This window comes from Callorhinus ursinus, unplaced genomic scaffold, assembly GCF_003265705.2.
Source record: "Callorhinus ursinus isolate GAN/ISIS: 27379988/994484 unplaced genomic scaffold, GSC_fseal_2.0 scaffold1200, whole genome shotgun sequence".
Taxonomy (NCBI): domain Eukaryota; kingdom Metazoa; phylum Chordata; class Mammalia; order Carnivora; family Otariidae; genus Callorhinus; species Callorhinus ursinus.
The window spans coordinates 715-11,315 of NW_027398255.1; the positions used below are offsets into that span (position 1 = coordinate 715).

At 44.4% G+C, this 10,601-nt stretch overlaps 1 protein-coding gene across 1 annotated transcript; it reads right to left on the reverse strand.

The window, feature by feature from the left end:
- Positions 1 to 855: 855 nt before the first annotated feature.
- LOC112813452 (cytochrome P450 3A12-like) lies at positions 856 to 10,013 on the reverse strand (the record flags this gene model as incomplete). The annotated part of the gene is made up of 4 exons (XM_025858500.2): positions 9,838 to 10,013; positions 5,922 to 6,015; positions 3,976 to 4,028; positions 856 to 955 (listed from the first exon to the last, which is right to left on the reverse strand). Coding segments are annotated over exons 1-4 (318 nt in total), but the record flags the coding sequence as incomplete, so codon positions are not given.
- Between the last annotated feature and the right edge of the window lie 588 nt (positions 10,014 to 10,601).

Consider the following 10,601-nt stretch of genomic DNA (forward strand, 5'->3'; position numbering starts at 1 on the left):
GGTAGAGATCAGTGAACGGAACAGAGAATGAGAAATAGATATCACACATATAAGCCAACTCAATTTTGATACTGCTACAAAAGCAATTCAATGGAGGAAGTATAGCCTTTTCACAAAGGGTGCTGGAGCAATTAGACATCCATAGGCCAAAAACAAGGATCTTTGACCTACACTTCACACCTCACAATTAACACTAAAAATTGACACAAAATGGATCACAGACTTAAGTGTGAAACATAAAACCATATAGGATTTACATTATAAATATAAAACATAAAACTATATAGTTAAAGGTAAAACAAAAAAGTAAAAACTTGGAGAAAATCCTAGGGCCTTAGGGCTAGGTGAAGATTTTTCAAACTTGATGCCGAAGTCACAACCCATAAATGGATAAAAGATACACTGGCCATGTCAAAATTAAAAAGAAAAACCCAAAATTGTGTGCTCTGCTGAAAACCCTGAGATAATGAAGAGACAAGCTACACACTGTGCCTATAAAGGAGTAGTAAGAGGGAGACTCTTTGGTGATGGAACAAACTTGTAACGTCATTGGGGGGCAGATACACAAATCTACATGTAAGATAAATGTTCAGAGAACAACACACACACACACACACGCACACGCACACGAGTGCATATAAAACTACTCAAATCTGTTTAAGTTCTGTGACTAGAACCAATGTCAAACTCGGCTTGGACACTGTACTATAGTTGAGCAAGATATAGCCTTAGAGGAAACGGCTTGAAGGTTACATGACATGGGACCTTCTGTGACAACTTCCTGTGAATCTATTCTTATTGCCAAATAAAAGTTTTATAAGTAACTATGTAAATGTAAAATAAATCCATGCCTACCCGCCGGTTTGTGAAGACAGAGTAACATCCTTTCACGAGTACCGTTTTGATCATGTCCGGATCCATGATAGCCAACACAGGCTGTCGCCCATCATAAAACCTGTGTGGGGAAAAGAGACCTGATTACACTTAACATGACAGTTTCTGCAGTTGCAGCCACGCCTGGAAGTCTAGACTTTTATCCGGATGGTACCTAATCCATTCTCTGAGATCATGGTTAGAAAAAACATTAGAATATCTCTTAAGTCTAGGTGTGTACATGGGTATTTCTTGGACCATTCTCCGTAATTTTTTGTATGTTTAAAATGCTTCAAATATTTTAGAAGTAGGGCAAACAGTTCAAATAATTTATGTATATTAACAAAAAAGAAGTTAGGGTGGTAAATAACTGAAGGCAAGTAAATTATCTAGGAACAAAAAAAATAATGGAGAGTCTGTCTACCCAGTCACTAAAAATTATAATTTTGAAGATATATCAAACACATGAAAGGCATAGGAGAGAATATTAGATGAAAATTGTGCATATACTGATCACATATATGTAACATGTGTCTGCAAATGAAAAGACTTCGAACACTCAAATAGTGATGGCAAAATTATGAATTATTTCTTTATTTAATAAAATTGCTTCCCAGTTACATGTGAAAGGAAATACTATTTTTAATATCGAGAGAGGTCCTTGATAGCATTAAGTCAGAAAATTTTGAAACAAAAGAAAAGAGAAAAAAAGAAAGACAGAAAAATACATATAACTCATTCTAGAGGTATTTCCTTTTTATTACTTATATTTATTCTTTATGTGGGTCCCAGGTGTGAGCTCCTTGGGCTTCATGTGACATCCCTAAGCAACGTGGCAAGCCCACTTTTGCACATGTCTCACACAAAGCTGACTCTTTATATGTGATCCATCCCTATCCAGCCTGACTTGACTGCCCCTGTGGCCTTTAATGGGAATCTGTCCCCAGCAAGAGGTTTACTTTAAGCTTAATTAGACCATAAATAAATAAAATTTATTTTGTTTCCACTATACATCATTTGCACTTACTAGAAAAAAATGAAAGATTTTCCACAAGTCCCCTATTCTTTCTTTTTTTTCTTTTTTTTATTATGTTATGTTAGTCACCATACAGTACATCATTAGGTTTTGATGTAGTGCTCCATGATTCACTGTTTGCGTACAACACCCAGTGCTCCATGCAATATGTGCCCTCCTAAATACCCATCACCCGGCTAACCCATCCCCCCACACCCCTCCCCTCTACAACCCTCAGTTTGTTTCCTGGAGTCCATAGTCTTTCATGGTTCATCTCTCCCTCCGATTTCCCCCTTTCATTTTTCCCTTCTTTCTCCTAATGTCCTCCATGCTGTTCCTTACGTTCCACAAATAAGTGAAACCATATGATAAGTGACTTTCTCTGCTTGACTTATTTCACTTAGCATAATCTCCTCAGTCCCATCCATGTTGATGCAAAAGTTGGGTATTCATCCTTTCTGATGGCTGAGTAATATTCCATTGTATATATGGCCCACATCTTCTTTATCCATTCATCTGTTGAAGGGCATCTCGGCTCTTTCCACACTTTGGCTTTTGTGGACATTGCTGCTATGAACATGGGGGTGCATATGGCCCTTCTTTCCACTACATCTGTGTCTTTGGGGTAAATACCCAGTAGTGCAATTGCCGGGTCATAGGGTAGCTCTATTTTTAATTTTTGGAGGAACCTCCACACTGTTTTCCAAAGTGGCTGTACCAACTTACATCCCAACCAACAGTGTGAGAGGGTTTCCCTTTCTCCACAACCTCTCCAAAGTTTGTTGTTTCTTGCCTTGTCCATCTTTGCCATTCTAACTGGTGTGAGGTGGTATCTCAGTGTGGTTTTGATTTGAATTCCCTGATGGCTAATGACCTTATTCTTCCTTTGATGTCATAGGGGAATTTTAAATGGTTTAATGATCACATCAAAAAATGGATGGGACCACTACACTAAATACTACCCATCTCCAAAAAGTATTCTAAAACTCAGAAGGTTTTAGTGGGGGTCAAGTATACTCAGTGTTGAAGCGGTGATAGAAATTACTGAGGTAGCACTTAGGTCTGTCTGCTCTCCCAGCAGCCTGATTGTATTTATTGGAGGATTCCCCTTGTCCCATCATGTTTCTTCAAAAACATGTGGGTGGACAAGGGACAGTGCTTTAGGGTAACCCTTTTCTTAAGGATGTCTTTTACCTTAGCTTTTTTTTCTTTAAATTCAATTAGCCAACATATCGTACATCATTAGTTTTTGATGTAGTGTTCAATGATTCATTAGTTGCATATAACACCCAGTGCTCATCACATCACGTGCCCTCCTTAATGCCCATCATCCAGTTACCCCATCCCCCCACCCACCTCCCTTTCCATAACCCTCAGTTTGATTCCCGGAGTCAAGAGTCTCATGGTTGGGCTCCATCTCTGATTTCTTCCCATTCAGTTTGCCCTCCCCTCCCCTATAATCCTCTGCACTAACCCTTTATATTCATGATCTCACACAGCCCTAATATTGCTTCCACTACCAGTTAAATTCAGATTCTTGGGACCCACCCCATATGCTCCACATTCAGCATTCCGGGGGATGGAAACCAAGAATCTGCATTTTGAACAAGCTCTCCCAGGTGATTCTTACCCACAGCTAAGCATGAGAACCATGTACTAAGGACAGAACTGGGGCCCACCATGTAAGACTGGCTCCATCCACAGCTGAGCAGTACGGAATGTGGGAAGGGGCAGTGGAGCTGAACCAGGGGTGATCCAGACATCTGGGTTCTTTCTATGCCATCATGTTGTTTATGGCCAATGCCATTCAGAGACGATGGTTTCTGAAGACATGACCGGAGAAAAGAAAGAGGTACGGAGAGGTGCCTGCTCCCTGCTGTGAGCAGCCCAGCACCACACTATACCTCTCCAGGCCTGATTCACACTTAGACGTGCACACCTGGTGACACATGTGATCCCAGGAGGCAGAGGTTCCAGAAGCTTTACTACAGCAGGCTTCATCCCAAGGGGCTCTTAGCTGAGACTGTTCACACCACAGGGGCTTCATCATAATAAGTCTATCCAGTGGAAGTTTCCAGAACACTCACCCCCAAAATCTTCCATACTTTCTAAAACATTTCTCATCAAAACCAGAAAAACCCTGCAAGAAGAAACAAAACATATTACTAATCTAAACCTCCTGAGCCCCATCTCCTACAGGGACGAGAAGGACTCAGATCACATGAAATGCAGCTTACTATCTCACTGGCACTCAGAGGGAAGCTCTTATGCACAGGTGTCTTACTGGAAAGGAGAGAAAACAAGAGGATATTGAAATGGAGAAATTCAAGTCCCTCTTGAATCCTCTCCAAGTATTGCAGATACTGAACAACTTACCCTGTCTGTGAGGACTACAGGACCTCTGAAATTCTGGCCTGTTTGGCTTGTGCCTGTGTTGTCTCTAAATCTCAGAGTCCTCTGAATTATTACCTCAGGGCCCTTGGGAAAACTGGAGCTAAGGGAAAGTCAGTGTGGCCTGCGCCCTCTGAACCCCCAGTCAGCATCCTGTTCATTGATCTCAGGAGGCCTACTAGAATTCCAGGGGATTAAGGAAATTAAGACACCAGTGACCTCTTTTAGTCTAGCAGATTTACAGAAGTCTAAGACATGTTTGTTGAGTGAGTAAGTGAGAGATGAGTGAAGGAATGACAAGGTGGACTCGCCTTCCAGTCATCCAGCAAACACAGGAAGAAGAGACCATGCCACCACTCCACAAAGGGCAGAACAAATTAAAATACTTGAAATGAGTTTTCACTTAAGAAAAGAACAACAAAACTTCCTGTCCCTAAGTTTTAGCTGTGACTTTGATGTTCTAACTGTGCAGAACAGGGTCCCAGAAATGTGGATCTTGGGGTGCTGGTACTAAGGAGTTGATCTGGGAAAAGAGGAAAGGAAATTATTGCTTTTCTGGAGAGAAAAAGTCCGGGAAGTTCTCAGGTGGTAACTGGGCACCGAGAGTCTCAGCAGGGAGAAGTGGGATCTGAGAAACAAGCCTCAGGTCTGGGGGAAAGGGACTCCACAGCAGAGAGCAGCCTGCACGTGAGACTCTGCCTGCTGGCCTTCTGATGTGAGCTCCTAACCTTCTGGCCCAGGGGGGCCTCAGACAAGCCATCAGAGCTGGATGAGCCACACATCAGTCTGTGTGTCTGCTAATACATTCCACTCAGCACATTAACTTCTTAATAATGTTTGTCAAAGCATCTCTTTTCTAGTGATTTTGCATGGGCAGTAGTACCTTATGTGAAGAACAATATACATATAAACACAACTTGATCAAAGATTAAAACCTGAAGTCAATAGAAAGCACCATCTCCCCTCAGCAAAACTCCCTCCCTGCTCAACTCACCCAGAAGGTGCCTACAGTGAAGGTAGGGAAGTAAAGCAGAGAGCTCTGGGTCAACCTCTCAAATCCCAAGAGATGTCACCATTAGCAAAGGGCGAGTTAGAGCTTGGAAATAAAGGCAGGGGGTTGGCAATTTTTGAGAGAATTCAAGTATGTGCAAATTCCGTAAAGGTGAATTTGGAATGCCCAATAAACTGAAGTTCCAGAGCTATCCAGCAAAACAAAAGGCTACCCAGAGCCTGTACTATGAACAGAAAAGTCTGACTCTAGCATACACAGCTTAATGGACCACTAGCGTGGACCCCCTTGATGCTCTTCTCCTAATACCAAATACAATGATGCCTTCCTGTGAATCTGCACCTGCCAGAAACAAAAGCCTCTTCTCCATGCTCACAAGCTAGAACATCAAGTCCTGGGTTGAAGCAGCCAGAGAGCTGGGGCTGCCCACTGAGGCAAACCCTGAGGCTCCTGACAGCAGACACTAGAGCCCCAGGGTAGAACTGGCCATGTGCTGGGTGGGGCCTGTGACACCACTTGTGGGAAGTCTGAGCTTCCTAAGCACTTCTTCCTCAGGATGAGCATATCTACAATGAAACTAAGCTGGGACTGACAATCATAAGAAGCAAAAGAGGGAGCTCAGGCAACACTCACCTTACGGTAGGCCAGAGCAGTTCCCACAAAAGGCCAAGGTGTTGGCCCAGGAATTCCCAGCTTCTTAAAAAGTCCATGTGTGGAGGTCCCATATCTATAAAGTGAAGAGAAAGTTGGTCACAGGGATGGTGGAATAAGTGCTGAGGCTGGCAGTCACTGACACAGAACTGGGACAGGGAAGGGAGGGAAGTAACATGTAGGCCAGAAATAATAAGAGCAATTCCAACGACAATAATTACATTCCTTCATCATCTCCTTTCCCACCTCCACTGTGAGACCCACAAAACGTAATGATGATTAGCTAAGGGTAGCCGAAATCTTCACGGTCCCAATCCTAAAGTGAAGACTTGATAAGTGTTTCCACACGAGTGCTCCTAAAAGGGTCATGCTGATCTCTTCCAGGAAATCTACTCCTGCCATTTAGTAAATGACTCTTCCGTAACTTTCTCTAGGGAGAAAGAGAAAAAATTTCTGCTCCAATGATGAGATTTTGCTTAATTATATCCACTCAATAATAGAGGGTTTGTGAGAGCCTACCATGAAAGTGTGCTGCAGTTTGCTCAGAGACCTTTGTGGTTTTCCTTCCTTGTAGGACCTATCTCTGTGTGAGATCTGGTCCTTCTGAAATCTATGTTCGTTGAGACACCTTGAGCAACAACAGTGTTCTCATTTCTGTACAATGAAAACTGTGTCCAAGGCTCCACTGGCCTCACTGAAAAGTGAGATGCTTTCAGCTCCACCCAAGTCTCTGTTGTCAGGTACTCTGGTTCTCCTGAGCTGCAGAGAAGGGGGACTGACCCATATGTGCCCTAAACGATACCATATAAAAGAATCCGTAAGGAAACAATCCATTTCCAGACCATTCTTCCCCTCATGGCATCTGGTCCCTCAACCTGTGATACTCACCTGCTCAGCACACTGCCAGGTACACTCTTTTTTTTTTTTTTTTCAAGATGGTCACTCACAAAGCAGTTAGTTTACCAACTCTGTGCAACAACTGTCTCAGAAATCCATTACAGATGGTGCTCCCTATGGCAGGCTTGTCTACAATCATCTTTCATGGGTCATGTGCGGAATCCCACAACTGGGGTTCTGGATCCTTGCAAGCCTTCCACTTAGGTGTTGCTGACAGATCGCAGAGTGGAGGAAGAAGACAGGCTGAAGGAGGAAGCTGCCAGAAACCATTTTACCCATGAACTTGCTAGGCCTACAAGGCTAACCCCATAGAGGCAATTTAGGAAAGTATGGCGGGAACGGATGCTAGGTAGAAACGGCTCAACAAACCCTGCAGGTGTTTTCAGCTAACTGATAGGGGGCCTTCCAAAGTCCAGATACCTCGAGTCAACAGCAGAATACATGTTATGCAACATAAAATGAGTAATGATAAAATATTCCAAGATTGGGATTAAGACCTTATCTCCTCTTCTCTGGAGGTGAGCCTTTAAGATAGTACAGGTTCCAGATATTCTGTACAAATCCAGCAAATTGTATATTATGTAATCAAATAATCCTCCAAAGTTGCATAAAAGGACCTGGGTTTGAGGGACCAGCAGAGGTACCTCAGCCTGGCCCAGCTGGGTGTTTGGATCCTTTTTCCAGAACAGTGGACGCAGGAGTACCTACTGCCAGAAGCGGGGGTGGCCTAGTCCCACCTCCATTCTTTCCTTGCTATCACCAGCACAACATATCAATTCCTGTTTCTGAACATTCGACATGCTCCATGAACTCCCAAGTGAGGCCAAGCAACTGAGTGATGTGACCCAAGGAAAGATCTGGTCTAGTGTCTAAACTCACATGGCTCCATAAGAAGGCAGAGGGTGGGCTGGGTGAATTTTTCTGATTCTTTCCAGCTTCCCTCCTCTTGGTAGAGTCATGTTGCACTTGGTACAAAGGAAGGGGTTAAAATAAAGCCACTCATTTTTCTTGCCTTTACATTGCACTGGCATACAGAAGGCACTGTCTACACGTAATGACACCTGGCCACACCAGTGTTTTCTAAGTCTACAGGGTTGTTTGCCTGGTGGTGACAATATCCAGTGACAGCCCCACTGCAAGACAGACTACACACGGTGTGGCTTATAGGGTGGCCCTGTCCTCTGGCTTCTAGCAGATGAGATGCTAACCCTGCAGTCCCATGACAACTTTCTGTAGGAAAAGGATCAAGGAGTAGCTCTCAGAGGTCTGCTCTGAGGGAGGACTATTCTCCCACTCCATCCCCAAGTCCTACCTGGATGCCTCTCACATCAGTACTGGCTCACAGTCCCACTACTCACCTGTGCTGAGAGGTTAAAATAATCTGCAGGGCCCATGTATTTAAAAAATAGACAATCTGTGACATAAAAGTGTGTATGGGTACACCAAATTCATATTGCCAACATCACTCTAGAAGGCTGAGGTCATCTATGTACCTTTATAGTCACAAAAGCTGAACCAACAGCCCTGTTGTATCGTTCAGAAAGAACATGCTGGAAATAGTCTTATCTCAGTAGAAGACCTATTATTAAATAGAATGAAATTAAACCATATCAATTCATCTTAAATGTCATCACACAGAAAACGTGTTGCACGATACTTGGCATTCCTAACCTTTTTCTCAGAAAATGAAAATGAGGTCTCCATGTTTATGCTCATGTCCTCATGATTTCCTACACTTCAAGAAAGTGAAATTGAAACAGAGGTTAAATGTGACATGGAGGGTCTTTCCCTACCCACATTGTGAAACTAAGTCTTTCCCAACCTGTTCCGTGATATCAGAAATCCCACCACTGACAAGAATTCCTCTGCTAGACAGGTTGAGTCTTCCTATTGTACTGTAACATAAAGGCAAAAACACATTTAAAATCCAAATTGGCTTTCAGGGCTCTGTCTTTGTGGCTGCTGGAAGATTTCATATCATGGGTAAAGAAATCTCTATACTGGGGCGCCTGGGTGGCTCGGTCTTTAGGCGTCTGCCTTCGGCTTAGGTCATGATCCCAGGGTCCTGGGATCGAGCCCCGCATCAGACTCCCTGCTGCACGAAAAGCCTGCTTCTCCCCCTCCCACTCCCCCTGCTTGTGTTCTCTCTCTCTCTCGCTGTGTCTCTCTGTGTCAAATAAATAAACAAAAATCTTAAAAAAAAACAAAAACTTAAAAAAAAAAAGTCTATACTGATGCTAACCTTCCTAGAGACCGGAAAGAAAAGGTGACATGAATACAATTTTAAGAAATCTGCCAAGTCTCCTCAGCTCTAAAGATGCTCATTTAGGGGTAAAGTGTTCTGTATATTATGGGGGGCACGGCGTTAATGGCCAGGAGAAGGGCAGAAAAGAGGGAAGAGGCCAGTCAGGAGAGGAAGGCGAGGCATCTGCAGCCCCCCTGGAAGTCTGGGTGCACCAGGTGCCCTGCGTCCATGATGCCTGGTGGTAGAGGAAGGGGAGTAGGAGCCACCTGAGTGACACAGGCGCAGTCCTTCTACACATCTCTTGCAGTGGACAGAGAGGAGAAGGTGAAGATAATGAGACAAAGACCCAAGGCACTCCCTCTGCCTCCAGAATGCCCCACAGCTTGGAAGGCGGTGAGGACCCCAGAGCACCGGGGCCTGTTGATTTTACTCTGCCTCTGCTGAATTCTGCTGGGTTACTCCAGGTCCCAACTGGTAGTCAATCAGAAGATCATCCCTAGGAGCAAATAATGTCACTCTACCTCCTAGCTACAGAAATTGGAGTTGGGGTGTGGGGGCTTCAGCAGATCAGCAGATCTGATGAGGTCAGTAATAACGCTTTATGTGTTCTTAGCATGTTGGAAGCACCCAACACTTGAGGAGCTTCCCCTTTGTTAACTTTTCTGATCCTCAAAACAGGCGAGGAAAACGGGGTAGATGCTGATTAGCAACCCAAGTCCAGGGTTCCAGAGGCAATGAGCCTGGACAGTTACTCACAGATAGAGGAACACGAGGCCGGTAGCCAGGAGAAGCCAGGTTTCCATGGAAAAGCTTGGGATCAGGTCCATGGCCACTTTTCCTCTATGAATTCTCTTTCCTTTCGTTCAGCAGGGTTGCTAGTCTTTGCTGGCCTGTGTGTGCGGAGCTTCCGTTCCCACCAGTGGTGATTCAGTGACGCTGGAATGTCTCTACCGAAAAAGGGGCGGAGCTAGAGCTACAGCCAGTAGCAGGGCCCCCCCCGAGCTCCACCCGCAGGTGCCCCCCCCAGTCGTGCGTGCTGGCAAGGCATCCTGCATACTCCCAGTTTGACCTCCAATGAGTTCCTACTCTGTGGGAAATCAATAAATAACTCAGTGTTATCAGTAATCTCAAAGGTTAGCGAAACTCATTAAAGTCACTATCCTTAAATCTCTAACCCATCCTTGTCAGCGTGGCTCCCTGCACCCCTAAATACTTGAAACTCTTCAAACAAGAACGTGTAGATCTACACATCTTCACCCATGTAGTTTCCTCTGCCTAAAAATGTCCCTGTGCCCCCTACAAGGATCCTACTCATCGTTCAAACCCAGCTCCGACAGAATCCCCTCTGGTAGAGTCTTCCCTCACCAATCTCCTTGAACACATATAACCACTTCATCCTCTGGGAAACTTCTGTCCCCCCAGCCCCAGTTCTATGATTACCCTTTCTACCCTCCAGCCCTGGACACCTATTAGCCTTAGATAGAGAGCTTCTCAAGGGCGCCGCCGTCTGTGTACTCATC